We start from the raw sequence: 19,876 nt of genomic DNA on the forward strand, positions 1-19,876 counted from the left end.
TACCTAAATTCAAAGCAAATTCCGAGTAAAATAATGATATTGCAATGTTTCTAGGAGTTTTGATTATTGAAAAAAAAAAAAAAAAAAACAAGACTGTAGCAAGTCTAATAAACATGATTTGGCTGATTAAGCTTTATGAGCACATCTTGGTCATTTTTTAGCTTCGCATACTATGAGAGGTTTATGTGTCCTCCACCATGTTTGCATATCCAATAGTGACCAAATGTAGGTCTCCTAAGAACAGAAAAAAATCCCCAAATTTCTATGATTTGTTGGCTTTCTCGGTTCCCCTCAAGATTTCTCCAAAATTAATGATCAAAGTCCTGAGGATCTAATGAACCTGCAAACAAGCATGCAGATCTAGGGCAAAACTCTTAAACCACCATCCGAGAAGGGAGAGAAGGAGGAAGTGTCTTCATCTAAGCTCCTGCTTCTTCTCCCCTAACCGAATCTCCATTGTAGTCTCTTTGGTTAGGATACTCAGCTCGCACCCTGAGCAAAAGAAGCAAATCTAATCTATTGAGACACTGTTTTCAGTTTTCTCTAATTGAGAAACGGCGCTATTGCTTGAGCTCTAGCTCGAGTGTGAGTTTCACAGCAAAGCTAAAGCTCTGAGTAAAGTATTAGTTCTAGCTTGGGCTTTTGCACCAACTCTAGCTCTGGGCTCTAGTTTGAAAAGCTCTTGCTTCGGGTTTTGGGAGTCCTAGCACTTGGAATGAGAAAAGTACGTGGTGTCGATAGGATGGTACCGAGATGAATCACAAGGAAGAATGCCCGACAGGTAGTTTTCTAGCATATCATAAATGAGAGCTAGCCTTGCGCTGAACTATAAACTATATGTGGAGCTCTATCTTAACCTTACCGGCTGAAGCGACATCACCTGACTGAGCTATTCATCAAATTTCCACATTTCATCACTTCATCAATAGCCAGTGGATGGTCGAGCTTCACTTCGAAGGAAGACACTCCTTTTCGAAGTTTCTAGAATAAAAGAGCCAGTTGGATTTAATATGAAAGGGTTACAAGATGGGTGAAACATATGTACCATGGTTTATCACATATTGCATTACTCTTCAATGATCCTATAAATATATGCTAGCTGAGAGAGAAAAAATAGTGGCAAGGATGTTTAGTCATTTAACATAAATATCACCAGAGCCTCCTACTATTTGCTTTTAGGAGAATTTTAGCTTTTCAAACTTTGATTATTAAATTTGTTGATGAGATTGAAGTCCTCACTTTACACCATGTGCATATTATGACTACATTCTCCATACAATCAATAAGGCTACGGAGTTGTTCTAACTTGCTATCTTGATAATTATACCAAAGATCAAAAGCCAATTGGCACCGTTTTCGAGGTTAGAATATTTTTTTGTAGCATTTAGGAGGTAAAGTATCTCACATCTCAAAAGTAATTGTTATGAAGTTTTCTCATTTCAAATAAACTGAACGATCAGTCTAAATGGTATAAGCTTGTGCAAACACTTGACTCATTGCTAACAATTTAATTAAGCAACAATTCTTCCAATCATACCAAACTATAAGTTCTGTTTAAGAGAGAGTTCATTCACAGCTTATGCATATCGATGGCCCTTGATTTCATGGTCCTCACAGCCTTGCATGGATCACATGCACAATGCGAAGGTCATAGATTGCATCAAGGCCTTCTCCTTTGCTGTCGTTGACGCTCGGTCTTCATCACCACCATTATCAAATTCTCCTCCCCATCCTCACCTCACTCTGGTTACAGCTGCCACTGCTCTACTCAACTCTGACAGCAGCAAAGAAGAAGGCCTTCTCCTTTGCTGTCGTTGATGCTCGGTCTTCATCACCACCATTATCAAATTCTCCTCCCCATCCTCACCTCACTCTGGTTACAGCTGCCACTGCTCTACTCAACTCTGACAACAGCAAAGAAGAAGGCCTTCTCCTTTGCTGTCGTTGATGCTCGGTCTTCATCACCACCATTATCAAATTCTCCTCCCCATCCTCACCTCACTCTGGTTACAGCTGCCACTGCTCTACTCAACTCTGACAACAGCAAAGAAGAAAGCCAAGATGGAATCAGTAATTTTCAAAACAGAAGACCGAAACTGGCCTAGCGAGAAACTAGCTGAATACAGTCGGTCCAAGCCAATGGCGCGGCTCCAAAGGCAAGATTTTTAAGATTTCACAAACGTCCATGTTGTCAGTGCGTTTCTTCTTCTTCTTCTCTTAAAAAAGAAATGTAAATTCAGGGGGAAAAAATTCAACAAATAAGAGGTGGGAAAGAGTTCTGATAACCAAAAATCAAGAATAAAATAACAAAATTAAAAATATATATATAACTTTTTAAAATATTAGTTCATTTAAAAACAAGTGCAGGAAATGGAAGAATACGAATGGGGACAAAAATATAACTTAGCACATTACCAGAAACAACATAAAGCATCATTAGTTTGTTTGGATTCCCATGAATGAATCATTCATCTGCAACTCGAAAAATTAGTTAGTTCTCAATTGATTTGTCAATGGAGATCAAACGGGGTTATAAAAAAACTTGAAACGATTCAAACATTTCCAGCAAGCAAGAGAATATTATTACCATGTTTGCTCATGACCATTTCACTGGAAACAATAGTCAAAACTCACATAGATCTGTGCCGTGCAGGATGAAAAGCATGAATAGCCCTGCTTTGTCAATCAGATGTTAAACTAATGATAGCAGCTCTCCATTTTATTCATCCACTTTTATACCCCCTTGCATCACATGCGAAAAGTGGAGGCATCTGTGGTTGTTTGCATTGTATAAGAATAACAGAACTTAGGAAGCTTATTCCACAGTACATGCCACATAATCTGCCATGACAATCCCACGCAACAATTAAAAAAAATGCAATCACACATGCAGATCCAATAAGAAAACTTGCTGATTGGTCCAATATATGATCATTCAATGATTATGTTACTACATATTCACATTGCCAAAACATGCCAAACTTCCAAACCAATAATCAACACCTTTACTCCAAACTGCATTGTCCAGGAGTCAATAGCAAAAGATCAAAAGCTTCATTAACTTCTCGTCTATCCTTCCTGCTGATGCAAATCAAGTTATTTTGTGGTGGCTAATAAACATAAACTACTTAGCCTCTGGTAGGTGGGAGAAAATATAAATAGAAATTGGTCAGCATGTTCCAGTATGCGTATATCATAAGATAGATAAAGTGGACAGCCCGTTTGGCCAGCCTAATCGGTATTCTGTTACCTGGGCTGCACCCAAGAAACACAAACAATAATAGATACATTATAAAATCTATAGGTGCTATGCAAGTCTAAAAAAAATCAACAGAAAACAATAGTAAATGTTTGTAACACTGCTATGACAGGCAATTCACCAAATCTCCATGTTGCTACCACAATATGCGATCATGTGTATACTATTTTAACATATAAGAGATGCCAAATTTGCGTAGCTAATTAACTCTTCAGCATATGTCCCTAATACCTGTCTAAATTGTCCAAACACAATAGCAAAGCATCAGTTCGGCAGAAAAGCCAATGGTACAGCCTTCAAGTTGTTAAAAAAAAGAAGTACTAGAAAACAACGATGTCAGCTATCCATCATATTCTCCTTGGGCAAACTTAATCTCTGGATAGAAAACTGCAACGACCTGATTTTCCCCAAATTTCCTTCCATGCAACCCTTGCCTGGCTTTAGTAGATCCCTCAGTGTCAGCATACTCCAAAAATACCTGGAAAGAAGCTAATTGTTAAGAACCATTACAATGTGAGCAGCATTGATGAAGAGATCGAGTGTATTCTGCCTCAGGTGATGGATGTCCGCAAAATAGGACAAGCCAGATAGTACATCAGTATGTTCACAAACTAGAAAAAGCAAGATTCGCCGTCTCAGTACTAGACCTATACTGGTGCCATACTAGCACAGTATCGGTACAATACGGTATGAAATTTTTTTAGCTACCAAGTATCGGTACGCCACCCGTACCGAACCGGTATGGTACGCCCCATACCGCCCAGTTCGGGCCGGTATGGCATACCTAGTAGAAAAGGAAGACCATAGCAGAAGGGATAAAAGGGTAGATTACTCATCATATTTTACCAAGAATAAAAGATAAGCAAGGGGCGAGAATGTGCTTGCATCTATAAGCATGAATGGTGAATCTGCAAGGCTTTACAGATCCTTCTTATGTTATATTATAGTCGAGAAGGGAGAGGATTCATATAGTTGGATGATCTAAATTTCATGATCGTTGTACTGACCTTCCCTAAGCCAGGAACTGGTTCACCATTTGGACCAGGTCGAGGGATGATAACATTCGCCAAGTTACCTGCAAACAAGTACAAGGTTATAAGATGAGAACCAAAAAGAATTACTAAACGAGAGATAGTCCGAGGTTAGAACACAGAAAACAGGATCTTCTGTGGATTAGGCCTGATTCTCAATGGCATAAGGTTGGACTACAAAAGACTGTCAAACAAAGCAAAGGAAAAAAAAAGAATTAAGAATACATGGTTGCCATTAAAATGACATCAGATATAAAGAAAAGCTATGAAAACAAGTCCTTACCATATTTTCCACCCTCGCCCCTCATGTCCTCCATTATGTCTTCATATTCCTCGTCGTCTTTCAATTCATCTGCACTAACCACCTGGGTTAAGCATACTATTTTGGTGGGAAGGGATCCTGCCTGGTACACAAGCCTCTGCACCAAAAAAGGTTATTAAGGGAAAAAGGAAAATAAAGCCAAGCTCCTTAAAAAATGTGCAGATCAAGATAGATCAAGAACCAAAAATGGGTTTCATGGATACGATTCAAGGAAGTCATATGAAAAAAAGATAAGTTCTAACCAAAATAAAGAACATCAGAAGCATTGTAGGAGGGGAAGAATAGTGAACCTTCTTAGCTGGCATAACTAAAGAAAGAAGGTGGCAGGCCCTGCAGGGCAGGGCACAGAGAATATTTAGCAAGATTTACAAAGCCCACAGGTGGGCTTCCAACCATGATTCAGCCCTTATTTGGAATATGTAGCAAATAAGACTCATGAAGCTGACAACAGGTAGTCGCAACATACACTGCTAGTTACCGTTATTGGATAAAAGAAAAGATTTGATGGTAAAAGACGGGGAGCAGTTGAGTGCTGCAATACAAAAGTCACATCTACACATACAACCAGGGTGCATTTAATACCCATAATGTAAGTTAAAGATATATTAGAAATCCTCTAGTACTTGAGCTAGTCAGAATGATGATGGTAATCAAAATGACAACAGTATCACTCTTAAAAGTAAAGTGCTTTCCATTTAGGATAATGCATTCTTTAAAATATTCTTACTCGGTTTAAATATGCTGAATGCATTGTGTGAATACCTCAACAAATTAGAAATCACACGTTTGAGCAATATAAACCACATACAAACTTGTAGCAAGATATTATCAACTGCAGTAAATGTAGACAATAAGGAAAACTACCCCCATGTCAACACATGAACACTGTTTAGTTGCTATCTGAGAAAAGGAAACAAAAATGCAGGTGAAACTATGTCAATATAGGACTCCAATTTGCCCAGACTTCAATTCTTGCAACTTTATCATAAACAAAACATAGCGGAAAGTACTTTAAATGTAACTGCACTTTAGAAGTAAAAACTCCAGGAAGCAACCACCTGACAAGACATAGTATATGTTCTTTTGAATGAAAAGAGTCAATGGTAAACATGCTCAAATTGCACTTAGTAGCCACCTCAAAAGAAAACCCTGTGAAAAAGTATCCACAAGTTTGCTCTCGACTCATGAATTTTAGACCAAAAGATTCCAAATTGTGTGGTTTTAACTAAATTAGTTGTGTAATTTGAACTTCACCTGCAAAGCTACTTGTTGCTGTGCCTGCAATAACACGCTTTCTTGCTCCGGCCTAGGTTGTTGGGCACCTTGATTTGCACGCCTTACAGTCAGGGTTTTATCTCCCATCTTGATGCCATTAAGAGCTGCACATGCAATGTCTGTAACAGAGAGATCTTGGTAGACACAGAAGGCATAGCCTTTTGAGTTACCAGTTTCCCGGTCCTTGACCAGATCAAAACCTCGAAGTGGTCCAAAGGACTCGAGCAATTCCCTTACTTGTGCTTCTGTAAAATAGTATGGAAGCCCACCCACAAAAATGCGATCAGGACCCTCAAGACCACCAGCAGAACCTGGTGTAAGCCCAACAACAGCAAGGTTGAGATTGGGATTGGGCTGGCTTGGGCCAAGTGCAGCAGCAAGAGAAGGATTGTAGTCACTTGGCCTCCTGACCTTTACTGGTGCACCCTGGGCAGATAAAGAAACAAGTGTCCAGACATCAGCAGATACCTAACCCATCTAATATACCTTAAATATGGACAAATCAAAATGCACAGAGTACTTCCAGTTTTCAAAATGCAAACCTCGAAAATGATGCCATCCAAGGCCATTGCATTGCTTGCTTCTTCAACAGACCTCATTTCCACAAAAGCAAATTTCTTCTCATGGTTTATATACACGTTCACAACAGCATCACCTTCAACAAAAATAAATAAATAAACAAGTAAATTACAAAAGTTAAAACAATGTGAATTTAAAGTAAAAAATAAAGTGATAGAATGTCAGAAGTACCCAAACATTAAGACTACCTGGTCCAGCCGTGTTTCCTCCAATAGCAGACATAACCTGGCTAAAGAAAGTTGCAACCGACTGCAGACAATTTTTGGGAAAAAGAAAATCATCAGGCTGACATTGCAAAATTCAGATAAAGAAATGGAAGCTTACATCAACCGCCAAAAGCTTAACGGAATTATCTATATGTTTCGAGAAAAAAAAAAGATAGGAGCACCAGAGTACAAAATATTGTGTATGAGAGAGAGACTTATTACAATGCAAATCTGAGCCAAAGAATCAAACTTGATAGTATTCATTTACGCTAAACAAGAACAGGAATTACTGAAATTTTGATTTACTACTAGCACATTTTTAACAGAAAAATTAAAATCTCCCTAGAGCTCAAAAGTACAATGGGAAAACTCACCAATTACATTTTCGACCTACTTCTAGCCAAGGTACATTGTACCATCCCGAAACGAACCGGTCAAGAATTGGGACGGTTCTGGCAGTCGGGATGGTTTGGTCCCTTAAAACCCTACCAAGCCCCCCCTCCCCGAATCCACCCGACCATCTGTTCTCTCTCTCCCTCTCCCTCTCTCCCCTCTTCTGCCATGATCGGAGCTTCAAAGCTCCGTCGCATCCGTCGTTGGTCTCTCAGTCACTAGTCTTGCTAGCTCGATTGCCCATCTTGCTAGCTTAGTCGCTCATCTCTACCGCTCATCTCGCTACTCTTCAATGTTGATAGATGCCAACCGATGCCGATCGATGCCCAGGTAAGCCCCTCTCTCACTCCCTCCCTCTCTCCCCCTCCTCCTATCTCTCTTCCTCTCTCTCCTTCCCCCTCTCCCCTCCCTCTCCCCGTTCGATATGCCCGATACAGTATGGCACAGACCCGTACCGTACCAAGCCAATCACGGGCAACTACGAGCCCCGATATCAATCTAGCAGACCTTCTTTTTAACACTTTAGACATTTTCTTACTTGAGCAGTGCATTGACAAATTAAAGAAATAATATTGAGCAAGCATACATGCTAGTAAATTTTCTTATGATATATGAAATATATAACTTTGTATAAAAGCCCAAAGTATGAACTTATCTTAAATTTTGTTACTCTTGCCTTTAACCCTCAGCTAACCCCACCAGTCCCATTTTCCCTCATCTTTATAAGTTAATCTAAAAGTTGAAAGGTGTGCTCCTTTTTTGATGCTATTCAGTCTTGCCTTCTGCCATGCACTTGCCACTAATTCACCCTCGTGCTCCACTAAAAAAACAGAGGGTGTTTTTTTCCTTTTTCTAGTGTTATCTAGTTGGACCTTTTGCCATAGATAACCATACAACGTACTCCTCAACGAGCTCTTGGAATATGTGCTCTGCAAAGGTATTGAAACAACTCCAAACTGGTTTGCAAAATTTCAAAACAAAATTGCCTTTGTAAATGACAAGGGACATGATCATCACCACATAAAAGGCATGTTGAGTCATCAAAGACTTCATGAAATCAGACCCTTGTTTCACGAATGCAACTACATAACTATTTTAACATGTTGATTTGTTTACTTCCCAAACGCAAACGTATATAATACAGTGACACAATGGCATCCCTAAAACCATAAAAATTATATTGGCCAAGGATTTTCCTAACCAAAGTATCAATAGAAAATTTGAACTCTATTGCCATTCGCTATTTTATATCCAATTCCCTTCAATGCACCTGCACATAAATGACACCCTCCCACCCAATGCCAAATGGCCTCTGTGCTGCAAAACCCAAATTACTAGACACTAGCAGGTTTCCAACATCACTACCCAAGAAGGTAGAGTCGCGCATAATATAATCTTCATTCTTAGACACCCATTTAAATGGCAAACTTCTCGAATCCACGAAATGATACTTCTCTTAAACCACTAAATCCTCCTATGAAATCAAAAGCATTTACAAATGATATGAAACAACACCATCGCCTTACTAGAGAGAATATAGATCAGAAAAATGTCAAAGTAACCTAATCACTACATCTGCACCCTCCCTCCTCCCACCTCCCAAAAAAGTAAAATAAATAATCCAAATTATTTGTTTTTCTTGGATTTTAGAACATGATCATCCTCTGAATTCAGATACCAATATCTGCATGTTGCATAACATTTGACCTCTTAAAACGAAGCCTGAATGACACTTCTATCAGATAAGGTTAGTCCAAGATTAGAAAAGCAAAAGATTTCTCATTGTTCACCAAGTTGAACCTGCCAGTGAATTCAACTGTCTATCCTTCACTCCCATACAAAAAATCAGGTACGTTCAACTTCCGGCACAAGATAATTCAAACTAAAACGTCAAGAGTATATGCTGTATGAGCTGCTTTTGGACCTAATTCCAAATTAGGAGCCTAATTACAAAGTATTGCAACCCCCTGGGGTGCACTAATTGTTACTAAAACAATTTGCGACTAAATGTGCTCTAATAGAACCCATAATAACTTCCTGCAATCCATGAACACAAGTGTGATCAAGTAGCTCTTAGTTTGCTTCCACCCAATTCTCGCAAACTTCCTTTTTAATTGGTAAGATAATTTCTTCAGCAATTTTTCCTTATTCAAGCATGACATGTTAGTTGTACACCTTGTACAACATTCATCAAAGCTTATTCTACAAAAGACATGATCTGGCCCTTTGTGCCTCTAATTATATCCATTGTTATAGAATTGCATTAAATATATGGCTTAACACACACACACACACACACACAAAGTCACCTACTAACACATTTATAATGATCTAGATTTTAAAATTAAGACATGATTTTAATTTTTTAGTATTGTGATAATCGGAAAGAAGGCCTTGGTGCAACAGTAATGTTGCTCCATTGTGACGTGGGTTCATACGTTCGAACCATGGAATTGGCCTCTACATATGCGGGGGTAGGGCTGCATACATATGAATCTCCCCAAACACTGCAGTGGCAGGAACCTTGTGCATTGGGACAGCCTTATTTTGATAATAGGCAATTCTACACAAAGATTACCATGACTAACACTATCAAAGATGAAAACTATATCTTCGAACTTGTGTTATCTTAACTTAATGACTCACTTTGAGGTCTAGAAATCAGGTTAGCAGCAACAGAAAGAAATAGTGATACCTCACATGTGCTATAGGAAAGAGAAGCAGATTACTGTCTTTGGGATGCTTGTGCATTGCAGAATTGCAACAGAAAGAGAAACCATATTTGCAAGAATAATGATAGATCTAGGAAGCAAGGGAAAAATTGAAGTGGGACATGCTCCATTCATAAGAATTGTGTACATAAGTTCCTTAGCAAACAGGAAAAACAAATAGAATGCACAAAAATGTGATAAATAATTATGTTCAAATGTATTTTTGTTAACTAGGAAATACTGCAGAAAATGAAAGAGGGTAACATAGAGAATCTGTGCACAATAGTGCATATATTTAAAATTTAAAAGTTGTAAATAACATGTACCTTACCATCCACCTCACTACAAATAGTAACAATCCTATACAGAGACAAAACCCAATGACAGTTTCAAACATAACCTACACGTAAATACAACATCCAAATCCTTCTCATATTTAAAAAGCTAAGGATTCTGATTCAAATTCAAAGTTCCCAGTCCATCAGGATTTCCAAGACAAAAAATCTATCTTAAGATCACCCAAAGGGTTTCCAAGATAAACATCGAGGTTACAACAATATAATGTTGTTCTTGCCTTTTCAACCAATACACGAAACAGCTACTTGGATGATTTGATTTCTAAATATAAAAATAGAACTGCTTGCTAACTTAGAGATTACCATAAGGATTTCCAATATAAACATCCAAGTCACAACAATTTTATGATATACTTGCATTCCTAGCCAACAACCTAAACAGCTGATTTCACAGATTTGAGTACTTAATACAGAAATAGATTCACTAATTAACCATAATATATTCTCCTTAATGAAGAAGTTTCCAGCACTTCTTTAACTCGGCATTTCATTTAGCAACATGTGAAACAAATAATTTGACCACTTTAACTTATGATGAGTAACGATGAATATTTACAATAAAGAAGTATGAATTATGAAAAGGCCTATCGATTAAAAAATTTTAAACAAGTAAAAGAATAACCATATATACAATTTCGGTTCCAGAAGACACAAGTCTTATTTAATGGATATGGACAATATAGTTTCCCCCAAAACTGAAAAAAAAAAATCTATGGATATTCCCAAAAAAAAAGAATAAATTTGCCATATATATTTATATTTATATGTATATGTATGTCTCTGTGTATGCAGGGCCGGCCCAACCCTTAGGCAACTGAGGCGGTCGCCTAAGGCCCCGGCCCAAAGAAGGTCCACCGTAGGAAATGCCTCAAAGACAAAATGGAAAAAAAAGGCCCCCTGTGAATTCGTCTTAGGGCGGCCCACTGTAGGGAAGGCCTCAAAGACAAAACGGCCTTAGGCCCCCAAATACATTGGGCCGCTCCTGTGTGTATGTATGTATGTATGTATGTTAAGCACATGCAAATGTAAAGCTAACTTGCACTCAAACAGAATAACTCTAAACAATAGAAAATGCCGAGGGTAAATAACCTGTTCATTTGCAGTAGGGGGAAGGCCACCAACGTACACACGTCGAGCATGTCGAGTAGCCTAGAGAAACCAAACTATAGATTAAATATACAACATGAAAATTCTATGTAACATTACATATAAATCAGCAAACAACCGTACCTGCTGAGTCATTGCTTGCACTGGCATAACAGGAAGAGTTGGGAACTATCATGAATGCAAATACAAAAATATATAAACATTGGGGCAGAACAAAAATATAAACTAATGTGCACCAAAAGTAATAAAAGTAAGTTTCAGATAAAAGTACAAAAAGCAAGCACCTGTCCAGCTCCTAGAGGAAACATATTTGGAAACATTCCTGGAATGGCTGGTGTGGCTCCAGGTAGCTGACCTGAACAAGCAAAGTTAAATCACAATATGCAATACTAAACTTGTATAATAACAACAAAAAAAAGTACGCAGCACCAGCATTTTATGCCCTCACAGACAGAAGACTTGATCTGGCCTCCGCAACAGAATACACCATAAATTAAAAATTGATTATATGATTTTTTTAAGTATTGGAGATAATATTTGTAAGACTACCAAAAAGGAAATAGTTGCCGGTTGAAGACGAACAAGATATCAAACCGGTGCATTGATTCCTCCTTGTACATAAAAGCTACAGTAGTCGGCTCACGCCCATTGGCAGCACAGTGGGACAAGTGGCCCAAAATTGCCTTCTTACAACAACAAATATACACAAAACAAACAAACAACCACCAAAAACAAGAAAACAACCAAAATTGTGCTCAGTTTCAGAATTAAAAATTCTCCAAGTAAAAAAATACAGAAAAGAAAACAATGTATCCAAATAAAGCAAATTTAGTTTATGCAATCTAATGAACTATGTACATAAATGAAAATCACTTACCCAAGAAACACCATGAATTTTGATATAATTTCCTCATTAACAACAAACTAAGCAATGCTGCATACAAAAAGACGATGAATCCTAGGTAAAAAATAAATGTACCTGCAGCAGTTGCACCAGGAATCAGAGCAGACGCAGGTGGAGCCATGTCAAAACCGCTCATTCGTTTGCTGTTTTGGGAAAAGGGGAAATAAAAATAGACTAATCATGTGGAAGATTAAAAAACAATGCATATATTGAATAAATAAAGGCAAGAAGATGGTAGGCTAAGAAACATCATTATTATCAAAACTTAACATGCACCAGAAGAAATATCTCTTACCAAATAAGCAGGTTCAGAAAGTTAAAAAATAATATATCACGGTATACAAAGTTGTCTCCCATAACCATAACCACAAAACCTTGACCCAACTATTTGGGTTCAGCATTTTGAATCCTCGTTCACCAAGCATTTCTATAAGACTGACTCTGGTGTTAAGCATAATGTCAGAGTAAACAAATGTCTCTCACAGTCAAAGCTTCGTCGTGAATTCAACATATACCTAGGGCAATGTTGCCAATGTATATCCTTAATTTGACTGCTAGGTTATTAAAGGGAAAAGAAAAAGAAAAAGTAATCCTTTAAGCTCTAACTACTACTTATCAAAGTAGACCTCACAAATAAAATGATAATTCTTCTCACTACTTAATTCCAAAAAGTTGCTTCTTAGGTTACACATCAAAAAAGCAAAAAGATGAGCATTAGACTTGTGCAATGACTAGGATGGACCTAAGCATGATATCAAGGCTCTGCATGCTGACTCGAGCTCAGCATGACAACTAAAATTCAGGCCTAGGCTCAACCAGGTTCAGCCTGATCACTCGAGAGCATAGTTGGTTCACCTTCCATGGCTGGTGTTTATGAGGGAAAGGGAGGCGACATTGCAAGGTAGCACAGGGCCACAAGCAAACAACATCAATGGCGAGTACCAACAACAGCAAGGAGAAACTAATACTAAAGTGACCAAAAAGATAGAAAACTACATGGTAGAAAAGTAGGAAGACAAGATGGAAATAGATATTGGAATTTGGAAATGGATGCCTCAAAAATAACGAAAACTCCCCAATGCAGATATCTGCAGCCTTATGATCCATGATGAGCATTAAGCCCATTGCCTTAGCTCAGATGCCTTGAGAGAATACGTAAAATTATGCAATACGAATGACAAATATAGAACTATATATACATATGGTATATATATAAAGGTATATATAAAGGTATATATATTGCTACTGAGAAACTATATAAAATTACAGTTCTTTCCTAGGCACAATTTTTGTCTTCTTTCACAATTTTTTTACATACAAATTATCCATATGAACAAGAGTGCACCATCTTTAAGAATCTCAAACACAAATGGAATTATATGGCGAGGTTCCACCTTGTTCGTAATGTGATATTCTAGTTGACACATGTTTTTCAGAAACATTGAGCTTTACCTTCAATCTACATTGCTTTTACTTGACAATTTACACTTCTGCAAGAAAAGGCCACGATATTTAAGCAACAATGTATACGAATGATCATGTTCATGATCTCTGTCAAGAGAACCTACAATTTGGACCAATCCACATGTAATTTAACCTCTCAGATTTACAAGCCAGAAAATAATGGGATAAGGTGCACAAGAGGGGATCAGAGGCATTTTATTTTCTTCCTGTTTCAAAGTTGTACACATGAAGAGTACGAGAGTGGTAATTCCATTCAAAATCATCTTGGATGCCATAAGTTTGTGGTCTGTGCTTCTAAGGACCATAAAAAACACAAATAGAACATTATTACCAATATTTGCCTCTTGATTGAAACAGACAGATGAGACAACAAAGTTGACTAATATAAACTCATATAATAGCAAAACAATATAATTAAATAATCAGCCTCAAATAGAATAGTCCAATTTCACGGTAAAAAATCTATAAAAATGTTTTTCATCGTCTAAATTTATTTCTATAAGACCCTGACAGCTAAAACTTAAAATTGCCACCTATTATTCTCTTCCTATAGTCCATCAATACTAATCACTCCATTTTTCCGCTTTAGTAATTTCAAGTTTCAACCTTTACATCTTCATTAGCAAATAGACAGATAAAGTTTCAAATAAGACCCACCAATGACCCCCAATTATGGCAGAATACCGAAACCACCCTAAGTTACTAATGGTTTTCCATCTAAAGAAGACCAATCCTATATCATGTTACTATAAGCATGACATCTAGAATGCACCAAAGGAGTCATAACTTTTTCCCATAAGCTATTGTTTGTATCTTCCAAGACAACCTAGAATTGGTGCCAGGTTATCACAAAAGTGCAAGACAACCGGCATATTCTCAATCTTTATATTTAATCTCTCATATGCCACGCATAAAACAATTCTTACTCATAAGGCTATCAACTTATGTAAAATCAGAATTTACTCAGGGAAAAAAAAAATCAAAGAAATATCAGATATTGATACGATGTTGCTTTTCTTGCCTTTTTGATCCAGAACGGGAACGAGAACGAGATCTTGATCTATGACCAGATCTACCCTTTGATCGAGATGGAGATTGAGAACGATGTCTATGACGCCCTTCTCTATCACGATCATAGTCCCTATGCCTGAAATGAATATGATGATATGAAGTCAAAAAATTAAAAGAAAAAACCTTTCAAAATGGAAGATTATCTAGTCATCATGAAAAAATCAGCTGGTAAAAGAATAATGTATAAAATAATCAAAATATAGTAATTATCTACCAAAATCAGTGTGGACTAGAACAATGCTTCATTTTGTGATATTAATGGTGGAATGCATGCTAATACAACAATTTCTTGTGTAACACATCAAGTCAATCAGTACATGTTAGATAAACAAACTTCCAAGAACATGGGATCTCAGTTTAAGCCTAAAAATAAATAGAACCTAAATCTGTTTAATATACAGTAGCTATCTATGCTTTAATGGATGCTTTTTTTGTATACATCCAAATATATTTGTGTATATGTATAAAATACATGCATATATATACATATTCCTTGACACATCCTAGACATATTGTATCCTATGTTTCAATATTTGCAATATGCATCCATATCATGTCATACCGTATCATGTCATATTGGTTTCCCTCATCTGTTCATGCTTCATAGGTGATTACGATGCTACATGTTTTAGTGGCATTAGGCACCTACATAGGTCAAACCTGACTACCTTAAAAAATGAAATTGAAACAACTTATCAATTTTTGATAAAAATGTAATACCCAGCCCAACTAATAAGGTACTGGGTCTAGTCCACTTGACCGGCCCAGGTGTCAGAGTTGGAGTACGAGATGAAAAAAAAGGATAGAACCCTGCTCGACTAGGAATAGAAGACGGACTTCTCCATCCCGATTTCATACGGTAGCTAGAAAACCTAGCCTCCAACAGCTATCTAGAAATTTCCACACCCCTTTTCGCCTCATAGCCGACAGGCTTTGCCGGTCACCATGCTAAACAACTATTGCTTCTTTCTCATTCTCCTCTTGACTTCCAACAGTTTTGGCTCGTGGTGCTCATCGAAAATTTCGGTTGAGTACTCGTCGGAGTCTTAGGTTCTGAGAGAGATTTTCAAAACTATTTGGACTTGTAGTTTGGTTTCGTTCGCAAGGCAAGTAATATAACTCTTTTTCTAGATTTATCAGCAAATTATATAATATTTATATTACTATGTTTTGAGTCATATTATTTGTGGTTTATGAATTTGAAGCATAGAATTTATTTGTTGAATATCTCTTTTATAAAATATTAATTGATGCATGATCAAAGGTGATGATTTTATTATGGATTATGTTTAATTAAATTCGATATCATATGGTTTTGCGTATTTTTCGATTTGGAGCATGAAACTAACTTATGGAAAGAGAATTTGATTCAAGAAGATTTTGCGGCCTGACTATGTATCGATATCCCGCCAATGGAGATTATGTGCTGGTATATCGATACCCCGTCAGTGGGGGTTATGTGCTGGTACATCGATACCCCATCAGTAAAAATTACACGCTGGTACATCGATACCCTACGAGTGGAAGTTATGCGCTGATACATCAATACCCTGCCAGTGGGGATTATACATTGGGTTATAAGTTAGCATATCAATACCCTGCCAATGGGGGTTATACATTGGCATATCAATACCCTGCGAGTAGGGGTTATACGTTGGCACTTTGATTATTACTGAGCTCATATTCTGGCCTAGCCATAGGAGATACATGTGGTCATAGTCCATGGCTATCAAAAGAAACTTGATGTTTTGAAAGAAAATAGTTTATGAACGAGATTTGAAATTTGAAATGACTGGATAGTATTTAGATTTGGTGATGTACTTTTCGATTCAACATATTATTAATTATTTTGTTGCTTGATTTATCTAGCTAAAGTGTTCATTGCTTATTGAATTGTCTAGCTCATTATTATATATTCTACTATTTTTACAGATTCGAAGAACTAGCTTGACTCAGGAATTTATCATGAGAGTGCGACTAGAGACAAGATTTTGATACCTTTATTTAGAATAAATTTTTTTGTTAGGGTTGATGCAAGATTTTAGAATATTATTTGGTTTTGTGAGATACTTAATTTTGAATTAGTAATTTAGAATTAAGTTTGAACATTATTATCTAAATTTATTCCGCTACTTATTTATAATATCGTGTTGAAATGCCTTGCATGCTTGTGGAGAGAGTTTCCTATGAGTATGCAGCATTTATTGTGATCCCTAGCTTGTGATCTCGGGTTAGGGGCGTGACAAAAAATCATAGGATACATGATTGTTAAGGAAAAAGATTTGGAAAGATGGAGAATTACACACTTCCTAGATTCCTCGAAGAAATTATAACGATTGAATGGTTTTCACAACCAAGCAAAGACTTCCTTTAGGTCCCAAAATTTCAAAAGAATCAGAAAGATTGAGAATTAAATGCCTCCTAGATTCATAGAAGACATTATAAGGATACATGATTATTAAGACAAAGGATCAGAAAGACAGAGAATTACATGCCCCCTAGATTCCTCACAGAAATTATAAGGATTGAATGGCTTTCATAGCCAGGTAATGACTTCCCATAGGTCCCAAAATTATAAAAGGAACTCAGAGAGTAAAAAAGACTACAGGAAGGAAATGATGACACTGAAATTGGAGTGTCTTGCTCCTGTGGCTAGAGGAAAGAGTACTGTAAACAAACCAATCCACATTTATCTGCAGATCTCTCCCTCTCTCTGTGTGCCCCCCTTCTTGCATGGGTATTTTTCATAGGGGGTAAATTTCTGCTGTATATAGAGTTGATCAAACTACAATCAGCAGCTATTTTACATAGATGAATGGTATTCAACACACCTGGATACACTAAGCACTAATCCAAATAATTTTCACAAATATTTCATAATGGAGAATGAACATTCAGCATCGTTTGCAAATATGGCAGCTAACCCCCAAAAAGAAGCTCATACATCAAACCATTTACAAATATTGATTATCACATATTTAAATCTATTCCTGAACAAGATAACCATTAATTTATGGAGCAAACAGCCAGATGACTAAAATGAATAACGACAAAAAGTACATAAGATACACTGCTAAACCTAAGCAAGATACTCATGATGGAAAGTCCATTGCTTTCTCTTCATTTTATTAAGTACAGTGGCCACTGCATTACAATGCATAACAGTGCAATCTAAAAATCCATTGCTTTCTCTTCTCATTATGCTTATGAAGAAAGGGGCACATTATGTTACAGTGCATGCAAGAGAGAAACTGTAAAGCTGTGTACCTATCATAGTCTCGGTTGCGATCAGATCTATCCCGGCCACGATCACTTCTTTCACTTCTGTCTCTGTGGTCTCTGCGATCACGATCTCTTTCCCGACCTCTATCCTTGTCCCTATCTCTATCTCTGTCCCGATCCCTATCCCTGTCGTGCATCCTATTTCTGTCCCTTTCTCTGCTTTTTGAGGACCTCCTTTCATGTTCATGAGAATCATTCTGCAAACATGGTATGGTGTTAGCCGAGCTTCATCAAAACACGAGCTAGATGAATACCAACCAATCATTGCTGACTTAAGATTAAACAGCTTTTTTTTAATAAAAAGATACAACAGAATGCAACAACCATGATCTCTGGCCTATATTTTAAACCTGGTTGCTACATAAGAAAATTGGCTTCAATTTCTTTTCCCGAGAAAAAGAAGGTGAAATCAAAACAAATAATCTCCATAAAATCATAAAAGCTCCAATATTCTCTCGATTTCAATTCAGAATATCTACAGTTTCCACCCCCACCGCCCCCCCCCCCCCCCCCAAAAAAAAAAAAAAAAACTTGTTCTAGTTCTTCTGCAAATCAGCAACATAGCATAACGATTAAAAAAACAAAACTCTAGCATTAACGCAATCAGAGGGAGAAAAAACATCCAAAGAAAAAAGAAAAAAAAAACTTCCATAGACACAAAAAAAGACTGCAACTGCTGAATTTCGTGTAAAAAAAACCTTAAATCTTTAACAAATCCACTGGAGGAGTCCAAAAACGCCTAAACGCAAGGCAATTCCATCCAAAACCTTGTTTGCAACTCAATTCAAGCAACCATTGTACAACACCGAACAAGACAGCAACTAGAACAAAAGGCACATTTTTCTACCAAATCAAATCTTTTTCATTCACAGAGATGGACAGAAGGCAAGAGAAGAGCAGCGAAATTCAGAAATAGAGGGATCGGAGGCGAGAGAGACCTGCGATCTGGAATCACCGAAGTCGTCGAAGCCGCTGCTCTTCGGCGGAGGAGAGGCGCCTCGGTAACCGGTGTACCCGTCGTCGTTGCCTTCGTATCTTTCCCCGTAGTCCGGCATCTTGGACCCTTCTCTCCGCCCCCTGATCTCCCAGGTTCTATGGCGAGGCTTCCCCTCGAGTCCTATTTATCTCTCCAACCGTCCTTGCTTCGTTTCGCTTACGGAAAGGGTTCTAGGGCATGGAACTGTGGGCGAGCTCGCCGACTTCAACAGGACGCGAACAAAGGCGAGGGCGGATGAGAAAGTGAAGGGGTGGGTGTTGAAAAAAATTAAATTGGAGGATATTTTAGTAACTTGGATTGTTTCAGAAGCCGGACCTTCGATCACACTGAAAAGCGGTAACTCATGGTCAACCGGCAAGTCAGCCGGAACTGAAAATCCACGGACACAACGAGTTCAGATTAGAATTGATATATACTGTATCGGCATCAAAGCATGGTAAGAAAAATCATGCTCGGATTTGAATTTGGATCGATCAAGATGGGTAAACTTCGTACTTGCATCCATTATTCGATTATTTCAAAATGGCTATGAAATTCATGGCGATCAACCATGCCAAGTATCCAACAATTCCATCGTTAATCTCCCATACAAAAATGCAAATATTTAAGTTGGTAGGTCCCTAATTCTCTCGACCAATAATATTTTTGGATGGCTAGTTCACTCTCTGACAAAAAGCTTTGAAAATCGTACGTGATCGGCAATGGCGAAAAAGGCCAAGGTGAGCAGCACTGCCGTGGGTGGGAGCCGAGATTCGCTGGCCCAAAGGGAGGAGACGGGTGGTCGAGCAAGGCCCGATGGCTGAGCAAGGCCCGATTTCGGAGGCAAAGGTGGAGAAGCTCAAAAGACTCTTCTCGACAGTCCTCGAGCTGCCGGAGGAGCCGATCGAGGCTTCTCGGAGGGAGGACCAAGCGGTGGTGT

At 37.9% G+C, this 19,876-nt stretch overlaps 1 protein-coding gene and 1 long non-coding RNA gene across 7 annotated transcripts; both read right to left on the reverse strand.

Moving 5' to 3' along the window:
• Positions 1–1,922: 1,922 nt before the first annotated feature.
• LOC120109224 (uncharacterized) lies at positions 1,923–2,726 on the reverse strand. The gene is made up of 3 exons (XR_015967263.1): positions 2,588–2,726; positions 2,416–2,472; positions 1,923–2,034 (listed from the first exon to the last, which is right to left on the reverse strand). It is a non-coding gene; the product is annotated as an uncharacterized LOC120109224 (long non-coding RNA).
• Positions 2,727–3,365: 639 nt separating this feature from the next.
• LOC103711301 (splicing factor U2af large subunit B) lies at positions 3,366–19,260 on the reverse strand. 6 transcript variants are annotated; one of them, XR_604744.5, is made up of 13 exons: positions 18,899–19,260; positions 17,946–18,157; positions 14,629–14,754; positions 12,219–12,286; positions 11,524–11,594; positions 11,363–11,407; positions 11,222–11,281; positions 6,655–6,715; positions 6,430–6,542; positions 5,867–6,313; positions 4,574–4,709; positions 4,267–4,474; positions 3,366–3,737 (listed from the first exon to the last, which is right to left on the reverse strand). XR_604744.5 is itself a non-coding variant. In XM_008797387.5 (13 exons), exons 1-13 carry the CDS (start codon positions 19,013–19,015, stop codon positions 3,600–3,602), a joined length of 1,662 nt encoding a protein of 553 aa, XP_008795609.1. In that variant the 5' UTR covers positions 19,016–19,260; the 3' UTR covers positions 3,366–3,599. The 6 variants fall into 6 exon arrangements, 4 of the variants coding, with proteins under 4 accessions (XP_008795609.1, XP_088557262.1, XP_017699334.1 ...); XM_008797387.5 differs by having other exon boundaries at positions 4,267–4,334; XR_015967262.1 differs by lacking the exon at positions 14,629–14,754.
• Between the last annotated feature and the right edge of the window lie 616 nt (positions 19,261–19,876).

The sequence above is a fragment of the Phoenix dactylifera genome, chromosome 7 (assembly GCF_051530095.1).
Source record: "Phoenix dactylifera cultivar Ajwa chromosome 7, Ajwa_hap1_PhDact_Kaust_v1.1, whole genome shotgun sequence".
NCBI lineage: Eukaryota > Viridiplantae > Streptophyta > Magnoliopsida > Arecales > Arecaceae > Phoenix > Phoenix dactylifera.

Bases quoted from the DNA above. Each gene is read 5' to 3' on its own strand.
- LOC103711301 (XM_008797387.5), bottom strand. From the start codon at position 19,015: ATGCCGGACTACGGGGAAAGATACGAAGGCAACGACGACGGGTACACC. The intron at 11,595-12,218 runs GTACATTTATTT...TTGCTTGTTCAG, and splicing joins TCCTGGTGCAACTGCTGCAG to GTCAGCTACCTGGAGCCACA. The intron at 4,710-5,866 runs GTGAAGTTCAAA...TTTTTGGTGCAG, and splicing joins AGCAACAAGTAGCTTTGCAG to AGGCTTGTGTACCAGGCAGG.